Genomic DNA, 15,552 nt, shown 5'->3' on the forward strand with positions numbered 1-15,552 from the left:
GGAGGAAAAATATCATGATTCGTGAAAGCGTCAAAAATTAGAAGGAATTTCTGGAGGTTTTGAAGCAAAGCTTTATAAAATGACAGTTCAAGCCACTATTTGGTCCTCATAATTCGCATATTGCATCTCCTGCGTTCGTCACTTCTAACGAATGCGACAACAAAGTATGAAGCAGCCACAAGGAGAATGAATTTAATCGGCATCGAGTTTGGAAACCGAGTAATAATTACGTGCTTCGAATTTCAAATGAATTGAGTAACACATCAAACTCACGTTTCGGGACACTCATCGCTCGCATAGAGAACTTAGCCAGCTATAAAGGGGTCGTCGAAACAATTCAGTCATCAGTCGAACGAACGAAAATACATAAAACGCAACAGAACAAATGCTCGAACTTGATCGTCCATTAGTTTTTTCGCTGTCACTTCTGTCGTTCGAGTTCGATTTTTCTCCTCATCTCGTTGTTACATACGATCAATAAGCAGTGAGAATAAAAATGAAGTTGTTTTTTATCGGAGTCTGCTTTGCTCTGTGCGTAAGTTCCTCATTCCAATCACTATTTATACGTGTTTATTTGTGCATTGTGCTTCAATTTCTACTCCAACCTTTTCGCCCAATAAAAATGATGAGCAAAAATACTCGTCGCGTGAATCGTGGCTTTTAATCTCGTTGCATTTTCTCCATCATCAAACTCCGGAATTTCATCATCGTTCCTTCCCGTCTAAAATTCGATTTTTATAGCAAATAATATTTTTACTGTTGACCGATTTGTTTGGAAATTTTCGAATATCGAGAGAAAGCATGTTAAATTTTTCGATATAAGAAGAACCAAAATTCACCCAAGTTTGATATTTGTTTGTTGACCTTGATAGCTTCACGTTGCAAACCATTAGCACACGAATCTAATGCGCGACGTGCCACATCGCGTCACGTACGAAACTTCGAGAAACTCTTTACATCAAATTTCCATACAAATTCCTTTCAATTATTATTTCTTGGGCATGAATTCTGACACTTCTGAAGGGGGTGGGGGAATTTGGAGATCAAACGAACGCAGTAAAGTTCCAACGATCTCTTTGGAATCGGTTGATCGCAATCGAGAATGATTAGAGAAATAAAGGGGAAGATATTTTTGGGAAAATTCGAAAAAAAGGGATGAAACGGACATTGTCTTGACGTTTTGAAATAGAATCGAAGCAATCAGACTGTTGTTTAATTACAGCAATAATTGGCCTGTGATTAATTGTAATGAGTTTTGTTTCTTCGATCGTGAAATCCCGTAGGTGTGTCTGCAAGCGAAGGAGGTTCGTCAAATAAGCAGACTAATACCACTGGAGGACTGGATCGATTTTAAGAATCGTACGCGAGAGGTCAAGCCGCTGGACAAATTGATTGGTAAATTGCGTGCAACTTACGATTTTGTATTTCACAAGCCGGACGACGTAAGCAACGTGGGAAAAATAATAAAAGAAACAAATGAGAGTTCAAGTGAGCCAGTGCCAAAAATAAATTCGAACATTTCGGTAATAGCGAGAAGAAAATCGATCGAGGTGGAAGTTACCAATGAAATGGATGACGGAAAAGATTACGAGGGTTCGGACAGTCCAGATTCGATGAAATATTCGAAGAAAAACGTTTCGACTGGTAGCTCAGACGAGAAGCTAGAAAAGGGCTTTGAAAGATTGGAGCGTCTCGAAAATCTTAATGATAAATTTACACTGGAACATCTGGAGATCCTCGACGATGAAAATCTCTCGGACTCCTTCGACGAAGAGCCTCAAAATACCGATAAAAAAGCATCCCCACCCCACTCGAAGTTCGCTCTCCCATACGCTATAGCTCAAGCCTTTTTGCGATGGATTATCTCCCTTTACCTTTCCACGTCCAATCATTTCTCGAATATCGATATGGGCACGAGGGAAAGTGCTTAGTAAATAAGGCTCATCGTTACTCTTAAGTCGTTTTTTTACTATCTTTATTTTATTGAAAAATATCTGGGTGCGAAAAATACAGTGTCATTTGTCTCACTATCCCTAGGTCATTATCATTTTGGCAATCTTCATGCAATCTCATGTACAATCGTTTACCATTAATCATAAGAAAATGTTCGGTATTTCAATGATCGATAATTATTCTCTTTCGTATTCGTTTGTTTCATTCGAAACTACGACTTCGGTGAATGGGGACCGAAGCGTCGTTACATCGAGCATTTCAGCTCCAGGAAGATTGTTGCAATGAGCAAAATGTTTCACCCTGCCGCTTGGTCGATAAAATCGTGGAAACGACGACCACTTTACCACAAAAACTTATTTTTTGCTTGTTTCGTATTTCTCGTTTGTTGTTGTTGTTTTTTGTTTCTTTTTTTTTTTTTTTACATTATTTCGACGTTACTGTAGGAAGAAATTGTGTGGAAGCGGACTTGCTTAAAATAATAAACCGGAGTAGGCCGTAAGAACTTAACAGTCTTTGGTAGTAGCGAAGGATGGAATTTTTTATTCGTCATTCGTTCATTTATTCGGAGGAACCATCCCCGCAATCGACTTTCGATTCTTCGAGCTACCGATTCTTCAAACTTTCCATTAAACTATTTTTTTTCCCTCCTACTTTTACGTCTCAGACCCCCTCGAGTACTGATTTTTAATGATTATTACTTTTTTGCAATCAAGAGCCAGCAGAGCTTCCACTCTGAAGGCTCGTTAAAACAAGGAAAATCCTTCTTATAGTTTCAAGTTCAAAAGGATCTCGTAACTAATTAAAAAATATCTCGTGAAAATTCTTCAGACACCCAGAAACAATAGTCTCTCAATTAATATCATTTACAAAGAAATTTAAAATAATCTACGACTTAAAATGTAGGATGAAAAAAGGTGTTTATCGAGGAGAAAAAATGCTAGCCAATTCGACCATCGTAATAGTAAATATATAGATTATTTTTCGGTTTGTAAATTGAACATAAAATTCTCGAACCTCTTTCGCGTCCATCTTTACGCTTCAATTTTCAATATTTGTCATTTCTGTGTCCGTTACGATCACGGTCGAAAAATTTATGCCCGGATGTTCCCTACCGAAGAGTCAAGTATCAATTGTTGATGTGAAAATTAAAAAAAATTCTTTTCCGAATTTTCACTCCGAGGTTTTTGCGAATATGAGAAAAAAGAACATCAAAGTAGTTCCTCGCAGTATCCTAATTACCGGAAACACGCATACTCGCTCGTCAGAGCCACTCGTTCGTTCACACAAATCGAACACTGGCAATTATCACTTCGTCAGGACGTTGAATCCTGGTGGTAAGCGGAACTAAAATTCTTTTTAAAATTCTCACTATCAAAATTGCAAAAGAATAAATGATTTTAATAATCCGTTTAAAAACGCTTGTAAAAAATGGAACGATTCTCGATCCGTTGCGTAAATAAGCGCGCGTGATATTTTTCACTCTTTTCGCCAAAAAAGAAAAAATTAACTATAAAATTCTTGCAATCGTAGACTAGATTCATTCCGAGTTGAGTTATTTCTATAAATTATCTTAGTATGACATTATTTTATACTAGCAATATTATTAGGGTGTTTTTTTCACTCATGCTGATGATGAGAATGAAAAAATTTCAAAAATTCAATAATTTTTCTTTTTTATTTATCGATGATATGGAAAAGAAAAAAAAATAATAATAAACTGTTCAACTTTGAATGAGAATGTTAAAGTTTGCATCGTTGGAATGCACCGAAAATGTTATTTTTGGCGAGAGCCATCTACTGTTTATTCGTTGTTTAAAGCTCTGAAAGACGGTCACACTTTTTTTCGTTAATTTAACAAAAAAATTGCCTTATTTTCCAACGATGGAAAGTTCAACGTCGTTTTGAATCGAACAATCGCCCGGAAACGCTTCCCGTATCACATAAAATAACTCAATTTATCCAAAACAAAATTCGTTTACAATAGTTTCTTAATTGCCCAATAAAACTAAAGTAAAACTACAATTTAAATAATCAATACGTGAAAAGTGATTGGAAGATATTGGCTTTTATGATTTTATTTTCAACGATTGTTCGTTCAAAAGTTTCGGTAAGATTCTTCTTCGTCTTATCGAGAAGTTTAGAATATTTGAGCTGTTTATATTAAAATAAATGGAACGAGATCGAAAATTTGAGAGATAAATAATTCACAATTGGCGAAGACAACGCGACGATGAAATTTAGCTGGCAAGGACGATTAATGCTCGTCTGGTAATGATCGGTGGCGGCGATGGTAGTAACCTTAATCATGTAGGTCGTCACAGCCAACGTTACAGTCGATTTGAAATGACGAACGGAAACGAGACAAAACGATCGTCGTTACTCCGAAACGTCTCTCTTTGTTAAGGCAATCTTTACCGATTATTATCACCTTCTCCCTTTCGTTTTATTTTCACGTTTGTTAGTTTATTTTTTCTTAACCCCCGATCAAAATATCCCGAAGAATCATACTTATCCACTATTTATAGTATTTGTTCCAATTCACTATGCGTTTATATTCATTAAAAACGATCGCATTGACGAAGCGTGTCAGTTATTGATGTACAGCGAAACTCATCGCGTCATCAGGGCTTTCCAAAAATATCTGGGCAACGGAGATTGAGCAGAAAAAATACACTTTCTCGTGGACAAAATTCTGAAAACTGTTCTACTTTAGAAATTGGCGATGATTGCAAATACATTTCGCACCAGACTCCTTAATTTTGTGGTTTTGAAAATTACACCTTTGAAATGCAGCATCGTTTTTGTTATTTTAAACCCGTCATTTTGTTTTTTTGAAATATGTTTAAGATACTTTTCTAGATTTCGTTTCTCATGTACATTTTACACGCGATAAGGTTTAATTGTCGGCTATTGTATTGGTTTTTTTTTTACAACGAATGACGTAGGGAACAGCTGCATTTGAAAATCTCATGGAGAAAAGTATGAAACGAAAAAAAGAATGGAAAAGATGCAAAGATTTTATTCTACTAGAAATTAGGTCGTATTTGCTGCCATTTCAAGAGTTTGCGCCGAATATGAATAAATATGAGTCGAGCATTGTTAAGAGTAATGACTAACGTCAGAAAAATCTCTTGCTAAATTTGATGATTTTTCAGGCCACAAATCCCTGAGCAGTTATTTCACAAGTAGGCAAAACTTTTAGGTTTCAATTGTACGAGAACGACGCTGTTCTAATTCGATGATTCCTGCCTACTTGAACCTCTTTGACCTTAATTTAATTGAGAAAAAATGGAGTTGTGGACATTTCGGTGAGGAAAGTGACGATATTCCACAAGGAATAACACCCCTCGTAAGCCGGGATGAATTATTGCTATTTTTAAACATTACGAAGTCAATTTGTCTAATAATTCGGAAATGTAAAGATCGATCTAATGTATTCACGACTGTAACTGGGAAGGCATGAGGTACCTCGCGTTTTGTGGTAATATTTCGTTCATATTAACGGCTTGTTGTTGCAACATGCCACCGCTACCACCGACACCACCTTCTCTCAAAGCTTGTTCCTTGAAAGCCGAGAACGTTTGAATAAAATTTTGATCTTTTTGAAGATGATGAATGTGTTGTAAGAAACTTATTTCTTGCTTTATCGGATGAGGATTGTTAGTATCGTCGTTGTTCGATAAAATGGAGTTGTTTGTGTCGTTGAGATCTTTAGGACTGTTATCCATCGTCGTTGGAGATTCCTTTTTAATGGTTTTCGTTCTTTTTACGCCAAGGTGAGTTTGCGCATGTTTATTGAGGTGATCCTTACGCGAGAAAGCCTTGGCGCAAACGTTACAAGTGAAATTTTTATCACCAGAGTGTATGACGTAATGACGAGTCAGATGCTCGTTACGTTTGAAAGCTTTTTGACAAACGGGACATTTGAAGGGTCGTTCGTCTGAATGCCCTCGCATATGTTGGTCCAAATGTTCCTTACGTTTCAACATAGCTCCGCACTCTTTACATTGATATTTTCGTTCTTGAACGTGGCCCTGTATGTGTTGCTCAATGTCAGATTTGTCGGAAAAGGCGAGACTGCATTCCGGACAACAATAGAGCATCGAACCGTCCAGACCAAGAGCTATTTTTATTTCACCTGTTTTCGCTCGAAACTTCATTTTCTTTGTTTCACTTTTGTTTCCGGTCTCCGCCAAACTCGTTCTCTGCTCTGTTTTCTCCTGCTGCGTCTGAGTCTGCGAATCCGTTTGCGTATGCACTCCGCTACGAACTAATTCGGATGATTCGTTGCCCTCCATGTGCACGTTCAAATCACTAGGGTTTATTTCCATCATCATATTTTCTGAATGCACATACTGACCATTACCATTATGGGTTGCTTGACCGTTACGGAATACCGGGACGCTCGGAATGTTTAGTATATTGTTTGTTGCTTGCTCGTTTTTTTCGTTCTCTTCACACTTTTCACGAACCTTCAACGGATCCGACTGGAGCTTCATCAGCTGCTGAAGCGTCAGAGGCAACGTCGTTGCTTGCAGTTTTTGCAAATATTCCGCCATTGCTGCGCTCTGCTGTTGAAGCTGCATGTGCGAGGCCTGTGAACAATAAATATAAAATATTAAAGTTTATTGCCTTTTGATGAAATACTGCAATTCAAAGGTACTTTTGTAACATATTGAAACCAAAATGAGAACTCGTAAGCGTTCAAACACTCCGTTCTAATACGTTTTAATTTTACTTCCAAATCGCTTCAACCAAATCAATCGTCCTTTCAATACCTTCAAACCTTTTCAGTCCGTAAATTCCCGTTTTCCACGGGTGTACTTATACTTTTCGCAGACAGAAAGTACCAAACTGACAAAAGTTTAATATTGTAATTTTTCAATTTCTACATACAATGACACCTAAACGAAATTCATCACTTTCAATAGCGTTTCATTTGAAGGTAACTTTTACGTTTACCTACCAAAAATATCGATGAATAAAATATTTGCTCTTCAAGAAAATAAATGCAGTAGCAGCATGTACTGTCAAATTGTTGATAAAGAAAAATGTCTCCCATAACTAAGAGTAACTATTGATGAAAGAGGTTCAAAGTGTTGAATATTATTGTGTGAAAGTGAAAAGAGTGCCTACCACATTCGACCCTGCATTAGCGACTGTGGTTGAGTTTTGTCTGACTTGTGTGGGTTCTTGTTTGACAATAACATCGGATTGAGAGGTTGCCGGCAAATACATGTTGGGCATAAGTCTTAGGGGCAAGCCATTTGCCTGAACTCCTACTAACGGCGAGTTACTTTGGCTATTGTAGTTGGGAATGTTGATGGTCTGAATATTTTGCTTTTCGCAAAGTTGCATCAATGTGTTAGGATCTGGCCAACCAACTATACTTCCAGGATATTTGTTTTGTTGACTCACCTATAAAAAATGTGATAAAATTAAAAGTTTGCACTCCAAATGAATAAGTGTAAAAAGAGTATTTGAAAATTCATTTTTGAACGGTTTGAAGTTATACATAATTTGAGAGTACTGGAATTTGCTTTATGAGACGCATTGAAACTTTTTGCATCAAATTAATTCACAGTTCAGAAGCTGACCAAATTTGAAAGAAACCAGAACTGTTTTACGACGTTGAAGTTTGCAACGTTGGAGTGCAACGAAATAATTGAAAAAAAGCCTCCGATAATTCCAGTAATTCTCCAATTTCGTTTCCCTGCCAAATTTGCAATTCGTAGTTTTTCAATTTGCATTGATATTTCGTGAAATAAAAAATTGATCAATTACAAATCTTTCATTTCATTAAACTCCAACGTTGCAAACTTTGGCGTCGATCAATTACAAATCTTTTTTTCTTTCATTTCGTTAAACTCCAACGTTGCAAACTTTGGCGTCGCACTGTTTTATCGCATCATACCCTGGTAATGCAAATACATATCGACCCCTAATCCAGTATGCATAATACTCAAAATCAAATGATTCATAAGGGTTCTTTTTATTGAAGTACAGAATGAACGAATAAATGATGATGATAACAGTAACAAATGAAATGGAAAAAAAAATATTACATACCACGATCGGTTGTTTCCCGTGATTCATTGTGGCCGCTGCAGTAGTATAAATAATGTTTTGCGCTTGTTGCATTCCACTCGTTAATTCACCACTCGATTTTGGGGTTAACTCGGCAAATTGAGGCAAACCACCATGTATGCTATTAGCTTCGGAGAAGTTCATCCTACGATCGCGTAACGCGTGAAAAACGCGTGAGTAACGCGCGTTATTATGAGGAATAGAAAAGTAAGATGAACGCTACGGCGGTTATAACCTCAAACGGCATCAACTGGGGATATCAACTTGTAACGACGTTGGCCCGCAAATCACGAGTAATTTGGATAATAGGAAAAAACACACGCTCATTCGATCTACTGTAGATTGTTATTCACATTTTCTTTCACATAATTTCGTCTGGCGTACCACCGCTTAACCCTCGGACACTAACGTGCTTCGATGCATCGCCACTCGAAGCAATAGTACCCCTATATTATTACAAATTTACTGATGTACTATTGAACTAAAAAACGAGTGGTTCGGACAAAAACGTAGCGTACATACGCTAAAAAGTATCGCGCGAAGTGTTCAACTACTAACAAACACGCAACGAGTTCTTTTGCACGCTTTTCAATATGGCGTCTATAGAAAATATACTACACAAATCGTGTGTGTTGTTTACTACTAATAGATAGTGTACTACGCGCGACCAATCGACAATTGCACTCCTCATTCACAAGCGCGCCCTTGCTACAGTCCCCGACACGGCTTTTTCGGAAACTAAAGTTTGCGCGGCAATTCAACAAAGTTTCAGCACAAGCAGTTTTGGTGAGCTCATCAACATATAAATTCGGAAGAATGACGAAAAAATTGTTCATTGAATAATATAAGTGGATTTCAATTTCAAAATACTTAGCGTACAACCATCAGCGTTAATGCGGTTTACTTCGATAAGATAATCACCTTATTGTTTGAATTTTTCACTAGTTTAGTCAAGCGATTAACTGTTTAACAGTTCTCAGTACATATCTATTATACGGGAGTGCAAAATATTTTTTATCTTTTCAGAATGTGAGCTACAACTTTATTAATCAGTCGACTTTATGTCAAGATTATAAGGTTGAGTTTGAAAAAAGTAATTTGCGTAATATTCTAATCATTCGAAGTGATCCGAAACTGGCATTTTAACAAACCAAGCATCGAAGCGTAACAATCCGATTAGAGAAATCGATGGAAAAAATAATGTTCAGAGACCAAAATTTCCCAATTTCTTTTCGCTCCCTACCTTAATTTTATTATATTAATTATATCTCCAGAAAGAAATATTTTTTCAGTAAGTTCCCTTCATTCTTTAGTTTGTTTCCATGACAACCCGTCTCCCGATTTTACCTTGAGGACTTATGACTACTCTTGGTCGTCTTGGTTCTCTCATGGCATAATATATCGCTTCGCGGAAGCCTTGAACAGCTTGAGTGTTAGATCAGCTGTTGCGAGATTACCTGTCAGTGTCGATAGTGGCTCGCGTTCGTGTTTGCGACTTTTATCCAAGATCCGGGCCGTGCACGAATATTCGCGTGTTAATATACTGGCGAGTGTGTACTATTTTTGTCAATGAAATGATTTTGATGGTTACATTTTATTTGATTAATTGTTATAGCGCCAATAAAAGTGCATAAAAAGGTTATGATCTATAAATATTTTTTTACTCCACACGACTAAACACATACACGGGTTACAGCAATATTATCAAAGTTTCTAGATTCAGAATTTCATTTCAAATTTTTTTGCAACTTCAGACAATGAAAACTATTCAAAATTTCATCTAAATTTCGTTCAAGAAACCAGAGAAAGAATCGTATAATATTTTTTATTATAACCTTAAAAGAGAATTGAATTCACATTTGTAAACTTTCAGGTATTTTTCCACAACCAAAACACAACTTTAGTAAAATGATGAATTTCTACTTCAAATTGAAAATCATGTTGAACTATTTGCTTTTTATCCACAAGTTTGATTTGTAGAATCTACTGAAATTCATGAAAAAGAAATAAAATTCTGATTTTCCATACAGGTCATTGACAATCAGAGTTCAGAAGACTCCAGAGGTTGATCATTCGTTTAACAATGCGAAATGATTCTTGGTCAGATTTCAACAGGAGGTCAACAACAGGGCTGAAGGACAAGATTGTCCTTACATCAAAAAGTCGTTTGGATACAAAAGTGTCTCAAAGAAGGCCAGTGAAAGAGTGTTACTGCATTTCTCAGATCTCCGGAAGAAATCAGCCTCCAAACGAGCCTGTGGAAAAAAAGTATTCGCCTCATAGCCACCCTGAAGAGCTGGTGGAAATTTATTGCGCCGGAAATGCAGAAACAGGAAGGAATTCGCTCGTTGCAACATTGCTTGGGTACGAGACGTTGAGGAGAGCCGACAGAATAACTTATCTACCAAACTCAGAGTTCCTTCGACGAGTGCAGAAAAAAGTGCACTGCCACAGGCGGAAAAAGTCTCTGGGGATGTGCTCGGATCTCTCATCGAGCCTTTCCTCCTTCGATTCCAGAGAAACTCCCAACGAGAAAGCATTTCTTGCTAAAATTGAGCATCCGGAAAGAACAAACATTAGAAAAGTAGAAAAAATTGATATTAAAAAAGATAAAAAAATGGTGCCCGTGGAGGAGCAGAAAGGTGCAAGAATACGAAACCCGGAACCTGCGAAATCATTGAGATCACACTCACTAGAAAACTCTGTTCAGTCAAGAAAGAATGAAAAAAAAGTGCAAGTAGCGAATATACCAAAGGCAAAGTCGAAAGAGAGTACGAAGAAAACCGAACGTTCCGTCAATGCGGTCATTGATGAGGTACCGAAGAGCCGAAAAGTCGTACGAACCATCTCGGCTCACAGTCGATGCTGTAATCCAAAAAAAGAGTCCCGAAATTCAAGAACAGGAAAGAACGAAGCAGAAAAAGAGCAGTTGGGTAAACGGATGAATGAGCCGAGTGGCGATCGCGATTCTAAAACTCTTCAATGCCCAGAGATGAGTCGAGAAAATCGATGGCAATTGTCCCGCGATCGTATTCACTTAAAGACAGGAGATAGCGAGGAGAGAGTAAGAGAATTGAGCAAATTTCGTCGCGCAAATTATTTCGAAACCCATGGCTCGGTCGACACTCTCGTTGGAAGCTCGCGATCGTCCATGCTGACTATAAATCCGTGTGAATTTAACGATCGATTGTTCGCCGCTCCACGCTCCTCGGGAAGGAACGTCAAACGTATTCACTATTATCCCAGCTACGTGGTCAGAGAGGAAAGACTCGCCGATGATGCTTGTTCTACAAAAAAAATACGTTCACGTAGCTGCGATCTAATCGGACACGTCGTAGATCTTGGAATCTTAAAAATACCATGCGATTTTTCAAATAATATTTTTCACAATTGCCACAGACGAAGCGACAATGACGAATGAACACGAAACGTGGATATGAAATAAAGATAACTCTGAACAGTAAGAAAATAAGTTTCATTATTATGCTCAATCGACTTCGTCAGAGTTCTTGAATTTTTAGGTTTTTTTTAAAACTAAATAAATAGAAAATTCTTTGAAGCAACCTCATTGGAAGCATTAATTTTTTATCCAAGTTGAGGAAGGATGAAAATAAAAGTTGGACCCTAACATCGAACGAAATTCCATAGAACTTTTATCTCGAAATTTTTATTCCAAAACGATATGTTGAACTTTGTGGAAACTAATCGAAGGTTTTTCCAAAGCATCTCGTTGTTATGATATTTCAACGAAGTGAAAAAACAATGTTGCTTCACGCATGTATAAAACGTGATGAAAACCGCGTTCCTTAATTTCATTTCGTTTTTTTATTTGAATCACTGTTCCTCGTTGCTCTATTTCCTGAGAAAGTTTGCAGCGAGTAGAATACTTTTGGCTTGAAGAATCGAAATGAAGGAGAACATTTTTTTTAACTAACGATCATAGCTGGGAATCGGTGGCTGTAAAAAAGTCTTTTCATTTATATTTAAACTCCAAATCACGAAAAAATTCAAAAATCTATAATTATCGTAAAATTTCTTGAGGAAACGGAATAAAAAAATATTTTCCAAATCAACCAAGCTACGGAAATACTTGCTAAAAGTGCGACTCGAAAATTGTGCAAAATTTCAAAACCTTACTGTCTCAGCTTGTTTATCGAACGTTTGTGTTTACATGCGTTTGAGCCCGGAAGTTTCCTTTTCCTACGAAAAATAAATCGTTGCATCGCTTTATCCGAGCGGCACGTTTCCCCGTGATTACTCTCGTCGAAGACGTGCCTCCTGACAATAAGCAACGCGTATTTTTCCAACGAACTCGAGGAAACTGGCGAACGAAATAAATCAAACAAAACATGCATGTGGAGGCTGGATAATTGTGGCAAAACAAAAAATTTTCATGTTTTTTTCCTCTCCGTTCTTACACCGCTCCGAAAGGTTTTCATTGCTGGTTTCCTCACGAGACCTTCCCAGCCTCTGTGGTACCCTGGTTCGACGAGAAATGATAAAATGTATTATGAAACCGTGAATATTCATGAGCAAAGTTGAAGAGCGGTCGGTCCCCATACCTGTGCCAATGTGTGTGTAAAAGATTTACCTGTGTGTAAAATCTTTACAAATTGCTTGACATTGCTGTTACATTGGAGGTCAACGGGTCCATCATCCATGACTTCGTTAAGGCGATTGCACGTTGGAAGCACATTTTTTCGACAGTTTTAGATTCCAGCATCGTTTAGTATCGTGGTCAATTGATTTTGAGCAAAAGATCCTCCGGTCGTAATTGAACGGGTGGACGATCTCCTCACGGATGAGCGATAAACTGCGGAGAAACAAAATTTGACATTTTTAGGTGACGTTCGAGTTGATTGGTGATTAGAAATGTATTGCTTTCCAACTCGGACGTGGTTCATCCTTTTGCGCGCGAATAATTCGTTGTACGAGGAGCCGGAATCGCTCTCAACATTTTTATTACTTCTAGGATCTCTAAAGGCTTTTGCCCTCGAGTCGAATTTGAAGTGCTACAAAAAATCTGTTAGGAGGCGTGAAATTAACGAAATTTTTGCAAAAAAAATGTACATTTTTCAATAACATTACTCACGATATAATCGAGTCGATATTGCTTTTCTGCAGCATTTCGAGAACATGAAATTCAATGACCTGCGAACCTTATCTAAAGTTATTGAGAAGGGCTTTAAGGTTCCGAGAGCTCCGCTCAAGCTGAACGACCTTGACAAGCTCAAGTCCCTTCGAAACTAAATCGATCGCCAACTTGGAGCAGCTAAAATAATCGTGTAAGCGTCACCGCGGCGAAAGTATCTTCGGGTTTAGTTCATTTGCAATTCAATATTATTGAATGCGTAAAAAGGATTTCAGTGGTTTTATATGATTTATAGTTTTGCGGACGTTGTTGTCAGCTCGCAAAATCTCTGACGTGTAACACGAGAAATGATTTCGCAATGTTTCCTCGTGCAAAGCAAACTCATGATAATTCGGTAGTTTTGAAGAGCACTTTTGAGAGCTGGAGTGCGTGCTTTTTTTACAACTCAGCTCGGTCTCGGTCTCTTGAAGCAGCGATGACTGCGGTTGAGGAAAAGTTAAATGAGACCAGAAAAAATGCAGGCCGAATAACACGTTTTGAGCGAACGCTCAGACCTCCAAAGTTATCGCCTATAAATTGTCATAAACGTTGCACAAATGCATTTCGTCCATAATGAGACGTGAACTTTGTTTATTTCTCATTGCAATCCTGACCATAAAGCAATCTTGTTTCCCACAAAGTAATACCGCCGATGTAAAAGGACAAACGCGCTGTCCTTTTTTCCAGTGTGCAATTTTAAACTTCGTACAGTGAAAATCACATTCGGAGTGGACAAAAAATTTGTTTTTCTTTCCATTGAGACCACGGATTCATCGAACGCGTATTCTTGCTAAAACTTAGTTTCCGGTTTAAAAATTTACAACGTGGAAAAAAAAGGTTCATTGAACTGAATCCGGTTCGATGGGAAACACACGGGGTGGGTCCACGATTTTTTTTCTTCATTCGAGTAAATTATGAATATTTTTTATAAACGAATTTAAAAAATCGTTGGGACCAAAAGAGTTTGTTTGAAACAACTGGCATTTTCGATTGTCTCAAACCCACTTTTCAGGAGCATCAAAAAATCCTCGTTCGAATCGCAATCATCGAATGAGCTGCGAGTCGATCGTTGGGTTGATTAACCCTTAGTGTGCATCTGGGGTCAGGTTGACCCCAACATTTTTTTCTCACATGAATAGCATTTACAGATGAGCATTTCATAAGCAAAACCCCCAATACTTTTTGGAAGGGTTGCAAAGTGGACTATTTTTCCCTTAAAGCATGGACCCTTGTCCGTAAAACTCTGTAAGGATTTTTTTCAAAACTCAAAATTCCATTTTTTACGAGAGATTTAACCGAAAAAGTGCTTTTTACGCGCACTATCAACTTTGAGCACGTTTTTCAACAATGAAAAAAGATTTTTTTGGAAATTCGACTTTGCAGCCTTAAAGTTGGATCGATTCACTGCAAAAGGTGACTAAACCTTTTATTCCGAAAAGCGCATAGTTACCGAGATATTCGATGTCAAAAATGACCTGGGGTCATGCAGGTGCATTAACTCGATGAGATTTGACAGCGTCAACACGGCTTTGTTATTCAGGAAATAATTTGTCCGAAAAACTGCAAACTTCTTGGGATTACATCGGAAATATTTTTGGTGTCAGCATCCAACTGAATATGTTGCTCGAGCAATACAAAATCGAGCCTGTTTAACAAACTTTTTGTTTTTCTCAGTGCAAACTCCAAGCGTTCTCTTCGCGAGCGCGAAGAAAACGACTCGAAAAAACATTCGCCATGACCTGAAACGTCGTTTCATTCTATTTTCATGAATTACCCAGTCTTTCAAGAGGTTTTCGGGAATTTTGAGACCCGAAGGATCCGGTTACCAGAGACACGATTCGGCGAGTCGAGCAGTGGCAATTACCGATCGATAAATCTGGAGCATAAAGCAGTAGAAGGCAATTTTGATTAGGCATTATTTGTCGTCGCGTTATGATAAAACTCGCGATGGTTGTTAATAAGTAAGAAGCGAATTGAATGGGGATCTCGAAAGCGCACCTGCGGAGGAAACCAGTTGGTGACATTGGAGTAAACCGAAGATTCGAAGGTGGTCAATATGTCATGCAAATGTGGTTGGTAATCGATGGGAAGGAGATAGTGTTGGCAAGTGTCCGACGAGGGTCCGGAAGATCGTAACGGATGTCCGTGAAAGACAATCCTGTGGAGATATTCTTAAGTATTTTCTTGAGTTTTTTTCGTCATTCACCGACCTTGCGACGTCGAGCGTTGTTAATTTTCAAGGCCCGAATACGTGTGAGTTCTTGCTGGCTATTACGAAACGTTTGATCGGGAGGAGCGTGCGTGCGTGTGTGAATGAAATTGCATGCACTGACACAGGGGCAAGCGCGTTAATCGTGCGTGTCTGTTTTATTTTTTCAATT

At 38.0% G+C, this 15,552-nt stretch overlaps 3 protein-coding genes and 1 long non-coding RNA gene across 8 annotated transcripts; 2 read left to right on the forward strand and 2 right to left on the reverse strand.

Moving 5' to 3' along the window:
- Positions 1-62: 62 nt before the first annotated feature.
- LOC122419446 (uncharacterized) lies at positions 63-4,817 on the forward strand. 2 transcript variants are annotated; one of them, XM_043433998.1, is made up of 3 exons: positions 63-535; positions 1,284-1,395; positions 1,531-4,817. In XM_043433998.1, the coding sequence occupies exons 1-3, from the start codon at positions 497-499 to the stop codon at positions 1,929-1,931; spliced, it is 552 nt and encodes a 183-aa protein (XP_043289933.1). In that variant the 5' UTR covers positions 63-496; the 3' UTR covers positions 1,932-4,817. The 2 variants fall into 2 exon arrangements, with proteins under 2 accessions (XP_043289933.1, XP_043289932.1); XM_043433997.1 differs by having other exon boundaries at positions 1,284-4,817.
- LOC122419443 (zinc finger protein 880-like) lies at positions 1,959-9,200 on the reverse strand. Of its 2 annotated transcripts, XM_043433989.1 has the most exons (3): positions 8,023-9,200; positions 7,090-7,371; positions 1,959-6,548 (listed from the first exon to the last, which is right to left on the reverse strand). In XM_043433989.1, exons 1-3 carry the CDS (start codon positions 8,182-8,184, stop codon positions 5,391-5,393), a joined length of 1,602 nt encoding a protein of 533 aa, XP_043289924.1. In that variant the 5' UTR covers positions 8,185-9,200; the 3' UTR covers positions 1,959-5,390. The 2 variants fall into 2 exon arrangements, with proteins under 2 accessions (XP_043289924.1, XP_043289925.1); XM_043433990.1 differs by lacking the exon at positions 7,090-7,371.
- Positions 9,201-9,475: 275 nt separating this feature from the next.
- On the forward strand, positions 9,476-11,608 carry LOC122419444 (uncharacterized). 3 transcript variants are annotated; one of them, XM_043433993.1, is made up of 2 exons: positions 9,476-9,590; positions 10,071-11,608. In XM_043433993.1, exon 2 carries the CDS (start codon positions 10,124-10,126, stop codon positions 11,459-11,461), a length of 1,338 nt encoding a protein of 445 aa, XP_043289928.1. In that variant the 5' UTR covers positions 9,476-9,590; positions 10,071-10,123; the 3' UTR covers positions 11,462-11,608. The 3 variants fall into 3 exon arrangements, with proteins under 3 accessions (XP_043289928.1, XP_043289929.1, XP_043289927.1); XM_043433994.1 differs by having other exon boundaries at positions 9,482-9,586; XM_043433992.1 differs by having other exon boundaries at positions 9,514-9,678.
- A 72-nt stretch (positions 11,609-11,680) lies between these two features.
- On the reverse strand, positions 11,681-14,910 carry LOC122419447 (uncharacterized). Its single transcript, XR_006262898.1, has 3 exons — positions 13,133-14,910; positions 12,632-12,853; positions 11,681-12,520 (listed from the first exon to the last, which is right to left on the reverse strand). It is a non-coding gene; the product is annotated as an uncharacterized lncRNA (long non-coding RNA).
- Between the last annotated feature and the right edge of the window lie 642 nt (positions 14,911-15,552).

The sequence above is a fragment of the Venturia canescens genome, chromosome 1 (assembly GCF_019457755.1).
Source record: "Venturia canescens isolate UGA chromosome 1, ASM1945775v1, whole genome shotgun sequence".
Classification (NCBI taxonomy): domain Eukaryota; kingdom Metazoa; phylum Arthropoda; class Insecta; order Hymenoptera; family Ichneumonidae; genus Venturia; species Venturia canescens.

Bases quoted from the DNA above. Each gene is read 5' to 3' on its own strand.
- LOC122419446 (XM_043433997.1), top strand. From the start codon at position 497: ATGAAGTTGTTTTTTATCGGAGTCTGCTTTGCTCTGTGC. The intron at 536-1,283 runs GTAAGTTCCTCA...GAAATCCCGTAG, and splicing joins GAGTCTGCTTTGCTCTGTGC to GTGTGTCTGCAAGCGAAGGA.
- LOC122419443 (XM_043433989.1), bottom strand. From the start codon at position 8,184: ATGAACTTCTCCGAAGCTAATAGCATACATGGTGGTTTGCCTCAATTT. The intron at 7,372-8,022 runs GTATGTAATATT...CATTTTTTATAG, and splicing joins ACGGGAAACAACCGATCGTG to GTGAGTCAACAAAACAAATA. The intron at 6,549-7,089 runs GTAGGCACTCTT...TATTGTTCACAG, and splicing joins CTAATGCAGGGTCGAATGTG to GCCTCGCACATGCAGCTTCA.
- LOC122419444 (XM_043433993.1), top strand. From the start codon at position 10,124: ATGCGAAATGATTCTTGGTCAGATTTCAACAGGAGGTCAACAACAGGG.